This window comes from Myotis lucifugus, unplaced genomic scaffold (assembly GCF_000147115.1).
Source record: "Myotis lucifugus unplaced genomic scaffold, Myoluc2.0 scaffold_21, whole genome shotgun sequence".
NCBI classification, from domain to species: domain Eukaryota; kingdom Metazoa; phylum Chordata; class Mammalia; order Chiroptera; family Vespertilionidae; genus Myotis; species Myotis lucifugus.
In genome coordinates, this window is record NW_005871069.1 from 9,739,465 (window position 1) to 9,761,713 (window position 22,249).

At 35.3% G+C, this 22,249-nt stretch overlaps 1 protein-coding gene across 1 annotated transcript in view; it reads left to right on the forward strand.

Annotated features, from left to right (window-relative positions):
* TRPC1 (transient receptor potential cation channel subfamily C member 1) overlaps nucleotides 1-22,249 on the forward strand; it is a 162,663-nt gene that overhangs the window by 2,842 nt on the left and 137,572 nt on the right. The window contains exons 3-5 of the mRNA XM_014453217.2: nucleotides 4,188-4,342; nucleotides 10,825-10,926; nucleotides 15,690-15,892. Of these exons, the coding sequence (XP_014308703.1) occupies nucleotides 4,188-4,342; nucleotides 10,825-10,926; nucleotides 15,690-15,892 (460 nt within the window). The remainder of the gene's footprint in view (nucleotides 1-4,187; nucleotides 4,343-10,824; nucleotides 10,927-15,689; nucleotides 15,893-22,249) is intronic.

Genomic DNA, 22,249 nt, shown 5'->3' on the forward strand with positions numbered 1-22,249 from the left:
TTTGAATAAAGTTCATTGGAAAAATTGAGAGTTAAGGGCGATGATGGTTTCTCATTGGCTGGGATTCTCAATTGACATTCTAGCAGGATGATTTCTCATTTGCTGGGATTGTCAATTTCTTGTAGGAGACCTAATGTACATCTTTTATGTTGGGGCCTACCATTGATGATTCTTTCCTGTTGAGGATTTTTCTGTTGGGTTCTGTAATTGATAATCAATTCATCCTATAATTTGACTTCTGGTACTACGTATGAGCACCCGCTCTGGCCTGACACTATTTCAAGTAAGATTTCTCTTTGTTAATTTTCACACCTTCCAATGGCTATGCTCATTTAGAAAACTCAGTTTAGGATCATGCAGACTTCAACAACATAAACTCAAAGGGCAGTTTTACACTATGAAAAGATTAGCTTCAGAGGATATTTTGTATGTGCCAGTTTTTAAAAATATTTTTATTGATTTCAGAGAGATAGGGAGAAGGAGAGATAGATAGAAACATCAGTGATGAGAGAGAATCATCCATAAGCTGCCTCCTGCACACCCCCCACTGGAGATGGAGCCCACAACAAGGGTATGTGCCCTGACTGGGAATGAACCATGACTTCCTGGTTCATAGGTCAATGCTCAACCACTGAGCCACCTGGTATTTTTCATAAGTGTCAGTGTCTAACCTCTTACTGCTTTAGAAGTAGGATTTGATTTACATAATCTTTTACAAACACATTGACTTATAAAGGCCACCTATGTCAGCCACTTTTATGTTCTTATGTAATAGTATTAAACTATAATATGAAAACATTCCTTAAAATCCGCCATGGACACAACTTTGAATTGTCTTGGAAATGTAAAGAAGCATAATATATATGACTATAACCTCACAAAAATCATTTTGGATTAGGTAAAATTGCTTAGTATTACTTGAGTGGATTGTATAAGTTCTTTTCCCAAAGAAATTCTCTGAGAGAGGAAATGGAAGATTGTGTTGTACTAGAATGAGTAAATCACTGCTGCCTGTCCCCCAGCTTACTGAGCTGTGGTTATTTTAAAGCAAACAGTATGTCAAGAAAGGGAATTTGATGTTCCTGTCAAACTGAGGAATATGGTTCGAGTAAGTACTTGTATGTTGTGTGTAATTAAGATTATTGCATGACATATTTACCGGTAAAACAAAAGAATGTTTTAATATATGATAGTTTTGTAGCCTGTCCAGTAGTGCAGTTGAAATAGCTTGGTAATCTCTGTCAGCTTCCCATTTTATAAGATTATTAAGATTCTTGGAGAGATTTGGCTTTTGGGAGTGGGTAGAAAGTAAATATGCATGCTTTTTTTTGCCCATATAAAGTAAAAAAAATTTAAGGAGAGAGTAAGTAGGTATTTTCTGTTTCAGGTATGTTAAAATGAGCTCTTGGGTTAGGTTGAGGAAAATGGCTTATTTCTTACACTATGGTATTCTTTTACATGTAAAAAATAAATAGGCGTTACAGCAGTATTTTTTTACGTTTGTATTCACTAATATTGTTAAACCTCTTTTAGTATCACCCAAACCAAATCTACAAGAGGAAATTTCCTGAAGTAGCTATAGTTTCCACTATTACATTGGAGCTTTTATCAAACCAAATGGCAACTGTTTGCTAAAACAACTCTTTGGGTTAGAGTGCATATACTTTTTATAGATGCTCTCATTTCATCCTCACAACCCAATGAGCTATATCTGTTGTTATCCCCATTTTACAAATAAGAAAAATGAGACTTAGCAGAATTTTAAAATTATTCTGCCTAAAGTTGCATTAGTTAAGAAGTAGAACTAGGATATATCTTGAGCCTGCACTATTAACCACTAAGTTATATTGATCTAGTTTTAGTTGGATGAATGAAAATCATTTGTGTTAGAAAAGACATGTTCACACTTGGACTTACTAGTTGAAAATTAAACTCGCTCTCTATGAATGTTTTATAAACCTTGCTTTCCGTGGATCAAATTTATCCAATAAAAGTAAAAAACTTTAATAGCACCAGAGCAAATCTACTGTAGAATATCTATGTTTTTTATCCTTTTCATTTAGTAATCTTACTCTACATGTACAACATGTTCATAATGCATTATACTTAGAAAGAATTCCTAAAATAAAAATTGTGGAGATGAGGTGGTTATGTGTATGTTAGTGGATGAGTGGGCCTTTGAAAGATATGTACAGATTAAGGAGTAAAGAAAAAATTAGAAAAGAGCCTGGCCAATGTAGCTCAGCTGTTGAGCATTGACCCAGCAACCAAGAGGTCACTGGTTGGATTCCAGGTCAGGGCACATGCCTGGGGTTGCAAGCTCCAATCCCTGTGGGGGATCCTGCAGGAGGCAGCCAATCAGTGATTTTTCTCTCTCATTGATGTTTCTATCTCTTATCTCTCTCCTTCCTTTTCACTGGTCTATCTGTATGTTCACTATCAGTTCAACTTATGACTAAAAGTTTCACTTTCTGAAGTGTTTGATAAGTTTTTGCCATAGAGCATGAGTGTCTATTCGTAGTGCTATGAGGAAAATATTTCTTTTTGTGATTAGTATTCTTAAGGTAACTAAGGAAATGTGGCATCAAGAAAATTATGGTTCAACTTCTTCCAAAATGCATGGGGGGCTTTAAAGTCATTGATTTCAAATAATACCACTTTCCCTGTTTGGGTTGCTCAGTTGTTGGAACATTGTCCCATTCACCAAAAAGGTTGTGGGTTCATTTCCCAGTCAGGTCAGGGCACATACCTAGGTTGCAGATTTGATGAAGTGAAAGCATATCCTCAGGCAAGGATTAAAAAATAATAATAATAGCAAATCTATTTGAAATTTTACCCCTTCTCCCCCAAATGTTACTTTTTTTAATTCACTCATTTAGTCAAGTTTTAGGATTTACTTTTTCTTTTCTTTTTTTTTTTTAAAAATATATTTTATTGATTTTTTACAGAGAGGAAGGGAGAGAGATAGAGAGTTAGAAACATCGATGAGAGAGAAACATCGATCAGCTGCCTCCTGCACATCTCCTACTGGGGATGTGCCCGCAACCCAGGTACATGCCCTTGACCGGAATCGAACCTGGGACCTTTCAGTCCGCAGGCCGACGCTCTATCCACTGAGCCAAACCGGTTTCGGCAGGATTTACTTTTTCTGTATTATGAAATAATTTCTTTTTCCTCTGGTTTTCACTCTGTTCTTTTCTGCAGTTTTCTTTTGTGGTGGTTGTTTTGCTTTTTTTAAAATTCATAGATGTCTAAAGAACAACTGTATTTGCAAGTCACTTAAAATGGTTTATATTATATTTTAAAAGTAAAATGAAAAGAAACAAAACTCTGCTTTCTTTGTGTAGTTAATTAGCATTTCTCTTGATTTATTTCCCTTATTACTGCACTAGTTGGTCAGCAGACACATATAGTGGGCCCTCCATGAAAATGATTACCTTTGGCATTATTCTCATTTTTTCCCATTGGTCAGCTGTTTTGATGTGGGCTAGAGTTAGGCAGAAGGAAATCTGCATGCTCTTGACAGGTTAAAATTTTACTTTGAAATATTCTGACTTTCGCCTCTACCAGCATTAATTCCACTCCTGCTTTAGAGTTTTGTGAGTTGGGTGTTCCCTGGTCATATAATCTAAACAGTTTCATTTATGAGATAAGGGTGTGTGTGTGTGTGTGTGTGTGTGTGTGTGTGTGTTGGGAGGGGATAAGAGGAAAGGAATTTCAGGCATTTTTTGTCGAGCCTATACTAGTACACGTTAACACTGCTTTTCCAAAGTATATAAAATGTCTTCGTAATATCCTGAGCTTATTACTTGATCTCATAATTATTTTGATGTATGAGTAAATGTGGGTATGTATTTGAGATGTAAAACTGTAAGCTTATAATTTTTCTAGCTTCCAGTCTGTATTTTTGGACATTCTTTATTGCTTTAAATATCTTCTAAAAGTTTCTCTCCTTATCGTTCAGTTATGAATTTTAAATTAGCAACTTTCAATGTTTGCAGCTGATGTACATATTATTTTACCAAGATATAAGTTTTTAGCAAAGAAATATTCACATTTTTGCATATTTCCATATACAAAAATGAGTTTAGGTTTTAATCTTTTAAATTAACAGGCTAAGTTTTCTTTACAGTCATTCACTTTTAATATGTTATGAATGTTAAATTGTGTTTGTATTTGTTATTTAGGTGACTATTATATGGTTAAAAAGATTTTGGAGGAAAGCAGTTCAGGTGACTTGAACATAAATTGCGTAGATGTGCTTGGGAGAAATGCTGTTACAATAACTATTGAAAATGAAAATTTGGATATACTACAGCTACTTTTGGACTACGGTTGTCAGGTACAAGGCTAGATAATTTTATTTTGTAGCTTCTAAGTTTTGTTAGATGTGCCATGTTTTCTTCTTTGTAGTTCCCTCTCTTCCTGCCTCCCTCCCTATCTTCTTCCCCCCCCCCCTTTTCTCTTTCTTCTCTTTCACTTTTAAATTGATTTTGACCCATAAAAAGTTCTAAAAACAAATCTAAAGCCTATTTTTCAAGGTATAATATTTTTACTTGATTTATTTTTTTTCTCCCAACTTTTACGCCCCTCTCCCTCATCTTATGTGTTTTACATCTGACAGAGAAAATTATCATGACTTATTAAAGGTGACTTTGTTTTTCTTATTTATATTATGATATTATATGTACATAATATTATATATCTAAAAATATACAAGTGTTCTAGAAGTGTCAGGGGAAAAGATTTTTCTGTGACCCATATAATTTACAAGCATAAGAACAAAATGCTCCTGACTCACAAAGCAATTTTCAGTTTGACTTTGATTTTCTCTCAAGTTTTATTAAATTTTCCTTTTTGCCTGAAACTTAATGTTCACTTATAACTAAAGGTGAATGAATTTTTTTAACTGGAAAATACTGACCTTTTATATCTTTATCAGTTAGGGTAGAAGAACAGAGATGCATATAAGTCTTGAAAGAATTCAGTCAAGAGATTCTGAAAGAAATTTAATCATATTCTTTTTTTTTTTTTAGTTTGCTTAGTATGGGATTTAGCACATGAATTCTGGCTTTTTTTTTCTTTCACATAGTATGATTGATTGCTCTGTTGTAGCTTTAACTTAATGAGGCATATATATTTTTGAGTGGCATCAGGAAGCACTCAGAAGATTTAAAAAAATATAAATAGGTTAGTTATATGGACAACATGGTACTGTCTCTGTATATACATATTTAGATAGAGAAAGAAGTTGCTTTCCCAGCAATTTCAGTTAACCAGAACATCAATGAGACTCAGGAAGTAAGTAAAAAGTACCTCTGAGCAGCCGGAGCCTAGAAGTTTCTGACATACAAACTTTGGTCAGAGGAATACTTCTGGAGCCCTTCTTCAAAGTCTATATTTGTTAATTTTAGATACTTCTTTAACAAACTTAATTATTTAGTTTTCTAATCCATAGAGAGAAGTGCAACAGAAGGGGCATGAAGACTACAGAGTCCAGTGCCTCTGACTATTTATTAAAGAGGTCAACAGCATTACATACATGGTAATCCCTGAGGGAGCTATATGTTAGAATAATAATGTTTATAACAATGGTCCAGAGTCAGTAAGGAAAAATTAAATTATATTCAGTGCCTATTGTTTTAAGGAAGAATATATACAGTACTATTAAAAGCAGAAAATTTCCATCAAAATAGTTTACATTTCAAAGTGAAATACTTAAAGGCATAGAAAATAAGGTTATAAAGGAAGTCCTGGATGATTCTTAATAAAGGAGGTATTATAGTATAATAATTATTTTTGTCTTTTTACACATATGACTCTCTCTATATAATCTGCAGTGTATACATGGTTTTTTCACACCCCTGATTACATTTGAACATCATAGCCAGCCTATATAGATGTTTCATTTTATAGATCAGAAAACTGAGGCTCATGGACTTTAATGTATTGCCCAAAGTTCTAAAATAAGGCCAAATCTAAGATATAATCTGATCTTCTGACTGTAATTTTCATGCTCTCTTCAGTTCATTGTGTCTGTCTCAGGTTACCTATGTCCTATCTATCAATCAACAAGTGTCTAAGGCCTTTGATTGGGTGTGATTGTAGAAATGAATACATAAAACATAAGTTCTGTATTAAAGGATATTAAAAGTAATTGGACAATGAAAATACATATGAATTTCAAGTCATTTAAAAAAACAGAAGTGTATTTGATAAGTGCTAAGGGGTAATACTACTTGAACCTTGTATATTGCTTTAAGTGTTTTCATATATTTTATGTTGTGTTACTCTTATGGTTCTCAACTGGATAATCCCCCTTCCCCTCCAGGGGACATTTGACAATGTATGAAGACATATTTGGTTTCACAACTAGGGAGTGGGTTACTACTGGCATTTGATGAGTAGAGGCCACAGATGCTGCTAAACATCTTACAATGCTCAGGACAGCCGCCACGACAAAGATTTATCTGGCCTAAAATGTCAACAATGCCACTATTGATAAACCCTGTTTTATACTTAAACTTTTGTAGTTTATAATAAATGTGTTAGAAACAGAGAAGATCACTGTGGATTGGAGCTATTAAAGGTTTACTGGAAGAGTGTCAGTTGAGCCTTGAAATCTTAATAATTACTAATATGTATATAGTATTACTGTGTGCCAAGAACCTTTAATGTATTCAACTTCCTTAATCCTCACAATATTCCTATCAGATAGGTACTGTTATAATCTCCATTTTATAAAGGAGGAAACCGAGGTACAGAAAGGTTAAATAACTTGCCCAAAGTCATTGTCTAAATCAGGGGTCCTCAAACTTTTTAAACAGGGGGCCAGTTCACTGTCCCTCAGACCGTTGGAGGGCCGGACTATAGTTTAAAAAAAAAACTATGAACAAATTCCTATGCACACTGCACATATCTTATTTTGAAGTAAAAAAACAAAACGGGAACAAATACAATATTTGTATTTGCATGTGGCCCTCGGGCCGTAGTGTGAGGACCCCTGGTCTAAATGGTAGAACTGGAGCTTGAACCCAGGTTCTGGCTCCAGAGTCCATGCTTTTTACCGAGTATTTAAAATTACTCTCAAATGTGTAGATAGGTCAGGAACAGGGGATGTGGACAAGAATTAGTTAAGTAAACAAAGGCATGCGCAATGTGTATCCTCAAGACAGTGAATTGATTTCGCCTGTTTAAACAAAATATTTGGGGTGGATAGTAGTGTGAAGTATCTGGAAAAACAGCTAAAAGGAAACTGATGAAAATGGTCTGATGGCCAGGCTAAGGAATTTGGGTTTTATGAAAGATAGTGGGGTCAAGAAATGATTTTTGAGAAAGGATGTGTTATGTCCAGTAGTATTTTAGAAAAACTATTCTAGTGGTTGTGTTCAGTATACATGAGAAAATGGAAAATGGGGAAGGCAATAACTTGGTGAGCAGTTTTGTAATCCAGACATGAAGAAGTTAAAGCCTGACTGGAATAGTGGCTGTAAGAATGGTGGGAGGTGGGGAATGGCAGATGTGAGAAAGGTTATGAAGGAGAATTGACAGAATTTAGTGACTATTTAAATTTGGAGGGGAGAATTGAGGAGTCCAAGATGATTTGGAAATCTTAAAAATGGGTGACTTGGAGGCAGAAAGAAGAATAGGAAATTAAGAATAGAAGTCAATCTTGGGGCAGAGAAATGTGAATTCTGGTTTTGGCCTTGTTTATTTTGGGGCTATCAGGCATCCTCCAATAGACAGTTACAGATGAAGATTTCATCTCTAGGGAGTTGTCGGGCTAGAGAGAAAGAAGCAGTAGTCATGGCCATGGACATTGTGAGAATGAGTGAATGACAACAGAGAAGAGCAGATGACTGGTGCCAGCTCTTTCTCAGGGAACATCTATATTAATAAAGGGCACTAAAAGGGAAGGGTGTCATTGAAGGAGTCAGGACAGTGCAGCATTGTAAAAACCAAAGAAACAGTTTTAATATGTTGCCTAGAAATCAAGGAAAATGAGGAATTTTTGAAATTCACGTCAGTAGAACTAAGAAAATGATGCACATGGATTTGAGAAGTTTGATAAAGTGAGAGGAAGAAAACTTGAGTGGAAAGAAGATAGAATCAAGCCCAGTTATCAAAGAGTGAGAAAATATCTCATGTTTGGGGAGGTAGGGACTAGGACTAGCATGTCTGCGAATGAAGGACCAAGGTCCTATAGAAAACAGAAAGCATTAAATAGAATACTAGGGTGGACTATTTAGCTTCAGAAAGGAAGTGGCTTATTACTCTGAGCTTAAAGGAAAGAGTATGTGAATTGTTGAAAATTCTGAGGTGAGAAGGAAGATAGCAACCTCATTAATACATAATAAGTATATAATTGAATATGTTTTAATAAGTAATGGTCCAATATCTATGAGAAATTGGGAAGCAAAACTAAGGACATTTTGTATATCTATAGATATTTTTTACTTATTTTCATTTAAAAATATATTTTTATTGATTTCAGAGAGGAAGTGAGAGGGAGAGAGAGATAGAAACATCAATGATCAGAGAGAATCATTGATCGGCTGCCTCCTACATGCCCAACACTGGGGATCAAGCCCACAACCCCGGCATATGCCCTGACTGGGAATCGAACCATGACCTCCTGGTTCATAGGTGGACACTCAGCCACTGAGCCACACTGGCCAGGGCTTATAGATATTTTTAAAATAACTTAAAACATTCTTTTCAGACATGGCTTTTTTATATAAGTAAATATTTTTATACCTGAAGCTTATCCTTTATCAAACTGTGTATCTGAATATAATTTAACTTTATCATCATAAGTGGGAATCACTGAGAATGTAGTCATTTTAGTTTCTTCAGATAGCCTGAAACTAAACACATTTGTCCTTACAATAAATGGCTTCAGACTGCTCTCTCTGTGTGTGTGTGTGTGTGTGTGTGTGTGTGTGTGTGTAATGATTTTGCTATACTGGTATTTTCTCTTTTCAATGGTCAACTTTAGCAGTTATTTTTTTCTTCCTACTTTGTTGGTTTTAATATAGTTGTTCTTTTATTCAGTAAAGACTTGAAGGGTACTTGGGAAAACCAGATATTTGTCATTTATAGAGGCAAATCCTTCCGGGAAATAATGACCATGAAGTTAGTTTATGAGCACTCAGTATGGTTATTTGGGAGATGTGCAGCTGGACCCATGGTTATATCTCAGATCACTGGAGTTACTTAGTATTTTGACTTAGCAGTGGCATTACTATAGTTAGTTTTATAGGTTAAAATTTAAAATCAGAACTGAAATGTTAAGTAGTAAGGAACATATAGTTCTTTTTGTTGTTTTTTTTTTGCTTCACCTGACCAAATACAGTAAAACTAAAAACCCAAGAGAAATGTTTACAGAGCAGAATAATAATAATAATGCTAGACTTTAAAGAATAGGCTACAGCCCAATGAGCCTTAAAAGTTTTAGGGGATAAAATAACAAATTAACTTTCTTATGAGGGTAGGGAGTTTTCCTGTGAGAGCACAGAGGTGGTTCCTAATAGTTGAATATGGCCCCCAATCCTATTTTGGGGATGCTTACTCCTATTTTTTAGACATCCACATAATGTCTTTCATTTTTAGTCCTATTTTTAAAAAATATATTTGTATTGATTTCAGAGTGGAAGGGAAAGGAAGAGAGAGATAGAAACATCAATGATGAGAGAGAATCATTGATCGGCTGCTTCCTGCATGTCCCCCACTGGGGATCAAGCCCGCAACCTGGGCATGTGCCCTTGACCGGAATCGAAACTGGGACCCTTTAGTCCTCAGGCCAATGCTCTATCCACTGAGCCAAACTGGCTAGGGCTAATTTTATTTTTAAAAGAATGTTGATCAATAGTTGATAAAGATTATAACAGTTTAAAAATACACAGATTGAAAATAATCGGGGCATTTTCTTAGATTAAATCATTACTTATCTCTATGTTTCCTTCCTGCCTTTAGGGTTTTCCTTTAAAAAAACATCAAGCCCAGATTGTGGCTCAGTGGTTGAGTATGGACCTATGAACCAGGAGATCAGGGTTTGATTCCGGGTCAGGGCACATGCTCAGGTTGCAGGCTTGATCCCTGGTGTGGGGCATGCAGAAGGCAGCGGATCAATGATTCTCTCTCATCATTGATGTTTCTATCTCTCTCCCTGTTCCTTCTGCTCACTGAAATCAATAAAGAAACATAAAACATTAAAAAAAAGAAAGAAACCCCAAAACCTGATGTCACAATTTCCAAGTATCATAATAAAACTGTATGCAGACTTTGTTACAGAGAGTTGAAAGTCCCCATTTGCTCAGCCTCTAGTTATTTTTTCTTGCTGTCGAAGTTAAAGCTTCAAAATTAGCTATAGTTTGGGTGTAAAACCACAAAGTCACTTTTCCCTCCTAAGGACATTGTAGCCTAGTTTGTGGTTTTACTTGATTAGATCACTGATACTAATTTCAGTCTTGTACCATTTCCGTCAGCCATGTATGTTTTCGAGATGAGAACAGAGAGTGCCCCCTCTATGTATTTTCCATTGTCTGCTCTCTTCATGATTGCATTGATGATCATTTTTATTAGATTGAATGCAATTCTTTACCTGTAGTTATAGTTTTTGGCAATTTCTCTTATAGATTTGGAATGTTAAGATTCGGTCAAAGTAAGGCAAGAAAATGTACTATTTGGACAGGCTAAATTTTTGAAATTCAGTACTACTGTATATAATACAGTTTAATTTTAAAAAATAGTTTTATTTATGAATTAGTAAAATAAATACTTTTTATCCTCCATTTTTATTTTTAACTTTTTTTTTTTTTAAAGTCCACAGATGCACTTTTGGTGGCAATCGACTCTGAAGTAGTGGGAGCTGTTGATATACTACTTAATCATCGACCAAAACGATCATCAAGACCAACTATAGTAGTTAGTACTCTTAAATGTTTATTAATTTGGATTTTTAAATAAAAATAAATCTCCTGCCCCATTGCCATCTTTTTCTTCCCCCAAATTTATTTGTCTTCAGGAAATAGATCTCTTTTACTCTGTAAAATATTGCTTTAAAGTCAGTAGACACTTGCAAGAATAATATTGTTTTCAGGAAACCTTTTTAAAATTAATGATATTTCCATAATTTTGTCAGTATGGACCAGTACTTTTAGTTTGGAACATTCTGCAGGTTAAGTTGAAGATACAAATAAGTTTCCACATGAATTTAATAATTAAATGTAAATAGTAAAACCATAAAACTGGAAGAAAATGTAGGTGAATGTTTACTGACTGGGAGTAGAAGGATGTTCTAAGCATAAAAGCAATGGCTGTTTAGAAGTTAAATTTCTGGAATTCGGTCATCAAGCAAAATTTAGAAAGCAGGTGGATAACTGGCAAAAGATATTTGCAGCATATATCAGAAGTTCATAATCTTAATATTAGACAAATTGATGAAAAACACCAAAATCAGAAAGGACACGAAAAAACTCAGAAAAGAAAATATAAAATACTAAACCTTACTTATAATCAAATACAAGATACTAATATTTACTTATCAAATTAACCAAGATTTTAAAAAATAATAATCACTGATGCAAGGGAGTAGTCTAGTCTCCTACATCATTGGTCAGGGGGGTGTTTTGAATAGCACTTTGGCAGGATGTGTCAGAAAAAGGAAAGATGTTCATATTATTTTTAAAAAAATATATTTTATTGATTTTTTACGGAGAGGAAGGGAGAGGGATAGAGAGTTAGAAACATCGATGAGAGAGAAACATCGATCAGCTGCCTCCTGCACACACCCCACTGGGTATGTGCCCACAACCAAGGTACATGCGCTTGATCGGAACCGAACCTGGGACCTTTCAGTCCACAGGCCGATGCTCTATCCACTGAACCAAACCAGTTAGGGCTGTTCATATTCTTTTACCTAGTGCTTTCTCCTCTAGGAATTTGCCTATGAAATGGTCAGAAATGTGGATAAAAATGTTAATTGTAATCTTGAAGTAGTGAAAAAACCTAAATATTTTAAAACTGGAGGTTGGAAATATAAATAATGATGTATATATTTAAATGGCACTTTTTAAAGAATATTTAGGAACACGGAAAAATAAAACCTAGGAAGTGACAAAAATGAGAATAGTAAACTGTATGTGTAATATGATCCAAGGTTAAAAATATGCATACAAAAGGAACTGTATGGAAATGTAGCAAAATGTTACCTAGTGGTAGCCATCTTATTGCCAAATTAAGGATTTTTTTTTACTCTTTTTATTTTTCTTTATTGCTTTTGTAATTAGGAAGATATTCATTAACAGTTAGATAAATTATGTCTTTAAAATGAGATATTGGTTGCATACAAAAATTTTAAAATGATATTACTTATTATTGGTGAGGATGTAGTGAAACAAGCAAACTGCTGGAGTGTAAACTGGCTATACTCAGAAGAAAAGTATTAAGAAATAATTATAAATTGCTTGTAGATTATCTGGCATTATCTGAGAACAACGAGAAACTGCTAAATTGCATACTTTATCATGTATTAGCTGAAATATTCTACTCAAATCTAGACTATTAAAAAGTTTGTGTGTGACTTTCTCCAGAGGATGGTATGAACTAGTGTAACTGGTGATAAGAAACCACAGGAATAGAGAAAAAAAAAGGGTTAAGAATATAGCCCTTGTCCAAAGGATCAGAAATATCTATAATCCTGTTCAATTTTCTGTCATCTATCCTGCAGTTACTGTTCTATTTTGGTATACCTATTCCACTTTCTTGCATTTAAACCCATTTACTTCCTTGGCGGGGAAAGGAGGTGTGCCATGCAGGTTATTGGAGCAAATGACTGCTATTATCTCATCACCATGACTACTACCAATTGAATCTTGTGTTGCAAGGCTGTGGTAGTCTTCACCTGCTCAGTAAAAGAACACTTTCTACTTTATTGCTAACAAACAAGCGTTTGCTTGAATTCTTCCAGCGACAGCAAGATCAAATTTTAATACCCTATTACTTCTAGACAGGCATTGTCAAATATTTTCCATATATTTTTTAACCATTTCAGTGAATTCATTATTGGCTTATCAAAATTGTCTTTTAATACATTTTGACTTTCATATACAGAGGCTTTTTTTAGCATGTTGATTATATTAACAATGAAATTATGAACTTTTAGCTATGTCTTTGAGTGTTTTCATATAGTTAAATGTTTCATAGGAAAAATGAGGACCATTTTTCTCTTAAGGGACTGAATATAACCTCCTTTTTAAAATAATATGTTTTTATTGATTTTTAGAGAAGAAGAGTGGCCGAGCTAATTTTCTCCTTTTTATAACCAATAATAGGAAGGGAAAGGGCTAAGTTCTTAGATTTCTCTGGAATTTTAAATAAATTTATTAATTTGAAATCCCCACTAAATAAATGGCAAGTATATAAAAGAGGGCCAAAATGGGATATGTATGTTAGAAAATATTAAAATTTACCAGTAATCAAAGGAAAGTAAGTATTTCATGATATTTATGAATATTTATATTCATAAACTGGGAGTGATCATACTGGTGAGTAAACCTTAAGAGTGAAATGAGTACATTCCTATATTATTGGTAACATAAGCTATTAAAGGACTTTGGTAATATTTATCAAGAGCTTTAAAGCTGTTTGTGGCCTTTTGATCTATAATTCCATGTCAGGGGTTCTATGTTAATGAGATAATCCTAATTTTTTTTTTTTTAAAGCTGTATTCGCCCAGCTGGCATAGCTCAGTGGTTGAACATCAACCAGGAGGTTACAGTTTGATTCTGGGTCAGGATACATGCCTGGGTTGCGTTGTGGGCTATACCCCCAGTGGGGGACGTGCAGGAGGCAGTTGATCAGTGATTCTCTCTCATCATTGATGTTTCTATCTCTCTTCCCTTCTCCCTTCCTCTCTGAAATCAGTAAAAAATATACATATATAAATAAAAGCTGTATTCATAAAGATGTTTGTGGTAATGTTATTTAAATGAGCATAATAAAATGTCTTGAAAATACGGTCTATGAAATTCCTTACATTGAATGCAGGATTCTGTACATGATTTTTTTCCTGAAGATTCTGGGCTGTAGCTTTATGAGATTATTAAAAGTGTCCTTGATCTTTAAAATATTAGGGACCATTGTTTTAATTATTGATGCCAAATTATTTATGCCAAAGATAGACAAAGGCCCAGAAAGGAATACTATAAAATGGTTTTTGGGTAGTAGGAATTATGGGTGTTTGTATTCTTTCTGTTTTTCTATATTTTTCAGATATTTTATAATGTGTGTGCACTACTTTTACAATGTTAGTAAAAATTATATAACAAACCGTGAACTTGATCAGCTAATACTACGGAATGAAACAACTCTCAGGGAAACCTCTATGAAAAAGTGAGAAGTAGTGGAAAGAATATACAATAGTCATGAAATAATCAACCTTCTTATTTAACCCTGATTCTTTTTTAAAAATATATTTTATTGATTTCAGAGAGAAAGGGAGAGGGGAAGAGAGAGATAGAAACATCAATGATGAGAGAGAATCATTGATCTGCTGCCTCCTGCACACTCCCTACTGGGGATCCAGCTCCCAACCTGGGCATTTGCCCTTGACCAGAATTGAACCTGGGACCCTTCAGTCCATAGGCTGACACTCTGTCCACTGAGCCAAACTGGCTAGGGCAACTCTGATTCTTTATTTGCTAATGATTTTTCCTTCGTGTCATGCCGTCATCAGCCCCATGAGCCCATGTAGTGAAGGTGCTCAGGCTCCGGAGTAATACAAATCTGGTTTCTGCTCTGCAGTTTGCCATTCTGTTGTGTACCTCAGGCACATTAACTTCTCTGAGTCTCAGTTTCTTCTTAGGATTTTATTGCTCAGTGCTGCAGGGTACTGTGGGAATTAAATGAGATGATAAGTGTAAAGTGGCTATAGTAGCTATGATTGTTAGTGTTTTTAAGCATTTGTAACAGAAAGTAATAGAGGTAATGATTGAGAATATGTAGATAATTATCTATAATAATAAAAGTGTAATATGCTAATTAGACCAGACAGCTGAACGACCTTCCGGATGTCCTTCCAGACGACCTTCCAGATCAAGCTGGGGCTGCGAGGGCTGAGGCATGCTGCCACGGCTGTGAAGGCCAAGCCCCTTGCACGAATTTCGTGCAGGCCTCTAGCACAAAATAAAGAGTGCCTCCTATTTACTTATCCCTTTTAAGTAGCTTCATTGCTATCAATGTGACAAGGTTTGCCACAGAGGTGGAATTTTTAAAGTTTTTCTCAAGCATTTATGGTCTGCTTATTTTTAACATTTCTGTTTTTTCATTTTATTCTTTTTTTCTAAAATTCTTGTTCTTTATCCTTATCCATGTTTCCATAATCTTTTGAAAATTAAATACTTTTTCCTAATGTATTTCTCTAGATATCTTTTTGTTAGGAAAACGGAACTTTATTTATATGAATGTTTTCTATTGAAGATTTTGTTTGTCATTATTATATTACATTTATTAATTAAAATTAAGTTTTGAGGTTTCAAAAAAATTTCATCCTGGCAAAATGTTTATCTTATTCCTTATAATAATTATGTTCTTTGTGCTTTCCAATTTTTTTTTTCATTTTATTCTTCAAATAATTGTTTTCTTGAAGTCACAAATAACTTTTGAATGTTTATATAAATATTTTTCAGAAACTAATGGAGCAAATTCAGAATCCTGAGTATTCAACAACTATGGACATTGCACCTGTCATTTTAGCTGCTCATCGTAACAACTATGAAATTCTTACAATGCTGTTAAAACAGGATGTGTCTCTACCTAAGCCCCATGCAGTTGGCTGTGAATGCACATTGTGTTCTGCAAAAAATAAAAAGGACAGCCTCCGACATTCCAGGTTAGAAAATTAAGATTGTTGACAAATAGATGTGTGATGCAGTAGAATACATGCCAATGAAATGTTTATTGTTCTTTTTATGTAGCTTTTAAGAAATATGGTACTGGGATGACTTGTAAAAGTCAAACTTCTAGCTCCTTTGCTTAATACAATGAGTTCTACATGTTTTAGAAATGTTTACTCAATGATGATTAGGAAACTTCTTCAAATTATGAATAAGATTTATTTCATACTCCTGCCTATGGGAGCTGGGGGCACTGTTTACTTTTTAGAAATAGAGTTTATTAGTCTAAGAGAATTTCCAAGTAGTAGAAGGGATAGAGAGATACCACTTCCTATCCTTTTATAACAAAAATTGTTTACTATCTGATTAAATATTAACCTGTAATGCCTCTTACTTTCCCTCTCACATAGTACATATTTAAGTCTATTTCTCTTCCCGTTCTCCCCAGTTGAAAATAGAAAGAACAACTGAGGAATGAATAAACAAGAAAGTACCCTATCCTGGACAAGTTGAGTAAGGTCACACATGTTGAATAAGGTGTATGGTTCTGGGCCAGACTTGAGAACCATACAACTTTTCAGCATAAGCGCACACACATTTACTATGAAATATGTGGTCTGGAAGTCCCAGGAAGACTATTGACAAGCTGTTTTCAGTTAAGGATTATTGTATAGTGTATATGAAATTAGCTTTAAAACTGTAAAATATCCACCCTCTCTCTTTCCTCATCTTTTTTTTTTTTTTAAATATATTTTATTGAGTTTTTACAGAGAGGGAGGGAGAGGGATAGAGAGTTAGAAACATCGATGAGAGAGAAACATCGACCAGCTGCCTCCTGCACACCTCCTACTGGGGATGTGCCCGCAACCAAGGTACATGCCCTTGACCGGAATCGAACCTGGGACCCTTCAGTCTGCAGGCCAACGCTCTATCCACTGAGCCAAACCGGTTTGGCTCTTTCCTCATCTTAAGAATAGATCTTTGGTGGATTGATAGTCACAAATCCATAAATTGGGAAAGTCTCTTGGAAATCAATTTAATGTGTATGTGCAGAGGTCAAACTGTCATTTTTCTATTTTCAAATCTATTTTACAATGAGGCCTATGTTTCTCTTTGATAAGATCTGGTTGACAGCTGACTCTGTTATTTACCTTTTTAGTTTTAAAATGACTAATCTGTGAAATGACAAGAAGAAATTATCTTTAAGGATCCTTCTAGTTTTGAAATCCTTTCTTAATATTAACTATAAATATTTTCCAAATAGTTTGCTTGTTAAATGTTTGTAGTTAAAGCTACTTGGGTGGCGGGTTGGGGCTGGAAAGAAAGCTGCCTGGCTTGGTTTGGAGTGGCAAGAACACTGCCTGGCTTGTTCTGAAAGCTTGTATAGAAGCTGTGGCTTGAGTGCAGGTTTTAAGCCTGAATAAGAATTAAAAGGTAAAAGACATTTGATGCAGAAAGTACAATATGTGATTGTGGTTTATTAGGAGAACTGCAAATGGTTTGATATATTTGCAGAAGAGTTTGAGAAAACAGTTATAGGAAAGGTAAAGGTCCAAACTAAAGTCATTTTCAGGAATTGCTAAGTAGACTGCAGAAGAAAAGGAGACTAACAAAACAAGTAAAATGAGATGTAAGATCAGTGAAGTTGAAGTCAATGTTAGCATTAAGAAAGTGAGGCAATCTGTGTTTTTAAATTTCAGATGGTGAAATTTCAGACGAGGATAAGTTCTAAGGCAGTGATGGCGAACCTTTTGAGCTCGGCGTGTCAGCATTTTGAAAAACCTTAACTTAACTCTGGTGCCGTGTCACATATAGAAATTTTTTGATATTTGCAACCATAGTAAAACAAAGACTTATATTTTTGATATTTATTTTATATATTTAAATGCCATTTAACAAAGAAAAATCAACCAAAAAAATGAGTTCGCGTGTCACCTCTGACACGTGTGTCATAGGTTTGCCATCACTGGTCTATGGTCAGTAATTTTAAATGGGTTAGGGACGCATAATGGATCATTGAGTTTAGTAAACCATTTTCAGTATGTAATTGCTGTGATTTGGTTTTAGTCTCAAAATTTCAAATAACTTTAAGGGAGATTTGGAATCTTTATTATTTAAAGGAAGACAATTTCAAAAAGTTGAGAAACACTGAAATTGGGAGAGTTAGCAAAGTAGTGGACTGCCAGTTACATTTAATTTGCAGAAGGGTTTTGTTTAATCTGTACAATGTATTTTATAATTTTGAATTTGAATGTCTGTAAGCCTTATGTACACTCAGTTTTACTCATGTTATTACCCACTTAGTCCCTGAAAACAATTGAATTTGTAAAACCTAGTACAAATCTCCCAAGAGAATAGGATGTTGACATTGAGAAAATCAGTGATCTATAATACTAATCTTAGGAATATGGAATTCTTTTATTAAAAAGTACATATTTTAGTTATACAAGTAATGTGTGAATAAATCCTTAAATCCTTGTAAAACTTCTAACTTTAATTTTGGTCAGAAGTCTCCTGACCAACTCTAATTTTCCTCTCCTCTACAGAGCTAACCACTATTACCAGTTTGATGTTCTACATCTGCTTCTGAATGGCTAATATTCTCATTAGCCATTGTGACTCCTCAGTCAAAACAGCATGGTACTGGCATAAAAACAGACATAGTAGTAAAGATGGATGGAACAGCATAGAGAGCCCAGAAATAAACCCACACCTTTATGGTCAATTAACCTATCTCAAATTAGGCAAGAGCATACAATGGAGTGAAGATACTCTATAGAGTAAATGATGTTTGGAAATTGGACAGGTATATGCAAAAAATGAAACTGGACCATCTTCTTACACTATACACAAAATTAAACTCAAAATAAATTAAATACTTAAATGTTAGACTCAAAACCATAAAAATCCTAGAAGAAAATGTAGGCAGTAAAATCTAGGACATTTCTCCGAGCAATATTTTTTCTGATGTATCTTCTCGGGCAAGGGAAACAAAAGGAAAAATAAACAAATGTGACTACATCAAATTAAAAAGTTTTTGCACAACAAAGGAAAAGGCAACCCACTGAATGGGAGATCATTATTCACCAATGATACATCAGATAAGGAGATAATATCCAAAATTTCAAAGAACTTATAAAACTCAGCACCAATTAAAAAATGGTGGAAGGACCTAAATAGACATGTCTCCAAAGAGGATTTAGAGATGGCCAACAGACATATGAAAAGATGATCAACATTACTAATCATCAGAGAAATGCAAATTAAAACCACAGTGAGATATCACCTCACACCTGACAGAATGGCTATCATCAATAAATCAACAAGTGCTGGCAAGGATGCAGAGAAAAGGGAACCCTTATGCACTGTTGGTGGGAATGCAGATTACTGCAGCCTATAGAAAACAGTATGGAGTTACCTCAAAAAATTAAAAATGGAACTGCCTTATGCCCCAGCAATTCTAATTCTGGGAATATATCCAAAGAAACCCAAAACACAGATTCAAAAGAATATATGCACTCTTATGTTCATTGCAGTGTTATTTACAGTAGCCAAAATATGGAAGCAGCCTCAGTTGCCCATCAGTAGATAAGTGGATAAAAAGGTTGTGGTACATTTACACAACGGAATACTACTCCACTGTAAAAAGGAAGGAAATCTAGCCCCGACCAGTTTGGCTAAGTTGGTTGGGCATTGTCCTCTACACCAAAGGGTTGCTGGTTCAATTTTCAGTCAGGGAACACAGGAAGCAGCCAATCAATGTTTCACTCTCACACTGATCTTTCTCTCCCTCTCCCTCTCTCTCTCTCTAAACATCAATAAAAATATTAAAAAGAAGAAGGAAATCTTACCTTTTGCAACAGTATGGAAGGAACTGTAGAGTATTATGCTAAATGAAATGAGCCAGTCAGAGAAAGACAAGTACCATAAGATTTCGCTTATATGTGGAATCTAATGAACAAAATAAACTAACATACAAAATAGAAACAGACTTATAGATACAGAAAACAGACTGATAACTGTAAGAGGGGAGGGGTATTGGAGGATTGGGTGAAGAAGGTGAGGGATTAAGCAAAGAGAATACAAAACTCTTAGCCACAGACAACAGTATGGTGATTACCAGAGGGAAAGGTGGGTGGGAGGCTATAGCAAAGGGTAAAGGGGGGGTGGTAAATGGTGATGGAGGGAGTCTTGACTTGGGGTGGTGAACACACAATATAATATACAGGTGATTATGGCATTGTACACCTGAAACCTATATCATTTTAGTAACCAATGTCATCCCACTAAATTAAAAAAAAAGTGACTCTTAACTGCAGTTGTTAGGTTGGAAACTGAAGTATCAATGGCTGTCTGATAGTTGTTGAAGTTATAGATTTCCACTCCCAGTTTCTGTTTCTGTTTTTGAAGATTGAATTCAAGTTTCTTCTTCTATTTCATTAATTTTGCCTATCTGTTATTAATCTTGCCTCATCTACTCTGGTTCTTCTTATGGTTGTCCAAAAATTTAGGTTGAATCATATGAAATTACTGTTTTAAAATTGCCGGGGTCCAGCCCCAGCGGGCCAGGGGTTCTCAAAGGTGTGGACGGAGTCGGCAAAGAATGAAGGACATGGAGACAGCGTTCAGATGATCAGCATAGCGCTTTTTAGACTCCGTGGATCTTCCTGTGCCTGGCTGAGGCCACAGAGAAAGATCGAGAGGAAAGCTGAGCCTTTATTTTATAGTCAGAGGTAAACAAGGTAGTAGTTACCATAGTTACACTGTTCTTGTGAGTTTCACTTGTTTTGGCAGCACTTCCTGAACCTCCCTCAGCCCATTAGCTTCTCAGATAAGATCTAGGGAGTGTTATAAGGTCAAGCCTAATTATGCTAAGAGGGCTGTGCCCTCTAAGCTGGGACTTGTTTGTGACTTTGCCAACAGGTCAGTCCGAGGCTTAACCCTATAGCTGCTCCCCACATAAAAGTACTTTGGACAATATGGGATTGCATATTTTAATATTCTTCTTGGTGTGGATTAAACCAAAACACCAGAGTTATGTAGAATATCACATAACTCCACAGGTCCCAACAATATTATTTTTTAAAAATATTGAGACTGATGATTTATAGTAAATGTATATAGTTATACTAGAGGCCCGGTGCATGGATTTGTGCACCGATGGGGATCCTAAGCCTGGCCTGTGCCCTCTCCCAATCCGGGACCCCTTGGGGGATGTCGGAGAGTTGGTTTCAGCCTGATCTCCGCAGGCCAGGCCGAGGGACCCCACCAGTGCACAAATCCCTGGGCCTCTAGTATGCATGTAAGATCTTTGATTAATCACTTCCCGTCTTCCCCCTTCCCCCTTCTCTCTGAGATTCATTAGTATGTTCCATGTTTCCATGCCTGTGCGTTGAGCGTCTGACCCCTGGTGATCATTGCACGTCATAACTACTGGCCGGTTGGCCATTCGGCCAGTCGCTCGCTTAGGCTTTTATATATATATATATATATATATAGAGAGAGAGAGAGAGAGAGAGAGAGAGAGAGAGAGAGATACCATCATCATAATCTAGTATTCTAACATTTTCATCACTTGAAAAAAGTTCTCTTATGCCCATTTATGGTCAATCCCTGCTTCCATCCCCAGCTCCAAGCAATCACACTGTAGTTGCAACTGGTCCCCAATCTTAGTCTATATAGTTTTTTCTTTTCTAAAAATGTTACATAAATGGAATCCATATGTTGATTTATGTCGGTAGCTTCTTTCACTTAGCATAATTTTTTAGGGTCATCCATATTGTTGAATATGTTAATAGTTTGTTCTTTTTAATTGTTGAGTAGTATATTGTAAGGAATAATATTTTGTTTCTTCATTCATTAGTTGATGGGCATTTGAGTTATTTATAGTTTTTGGCAATAAACATTGATATACAAGTCTCTGTGTGACCTAGTAGATAACCTAGTAGAATTACTGGGTTGTATGGTAAATGTATGTTTAACTTTTTAAGTAACTGCCAAACTTTTCCAAAGGGGTTGTACATTTTACATTCTTACCAGTGATGTATGATGGTTCTAATTCCTCCACATACTCAAGAACATCGATATTGTTAGTCTTTTTTTTATCTTAGCCGCTTTAGCAGAAGTGTAGCAGTATCTAATTGTGGTTTTAATTTTGCATTTTCTTCATGTCTTTTCCTTTTTAAAAAAATCATTATTGTTGAGAATATTACAGATGTCCCTCTTTCTCCCCTCCTCACCCCCCCTCATTTCCTCCCCTACCCCAGTTTCCCGCCCCACCCCAGGCCTTCACCACCCTATTGTCTGTGTCCATAGGAATGCATATAATGCATGTAATATCTTTTGTTTAATCT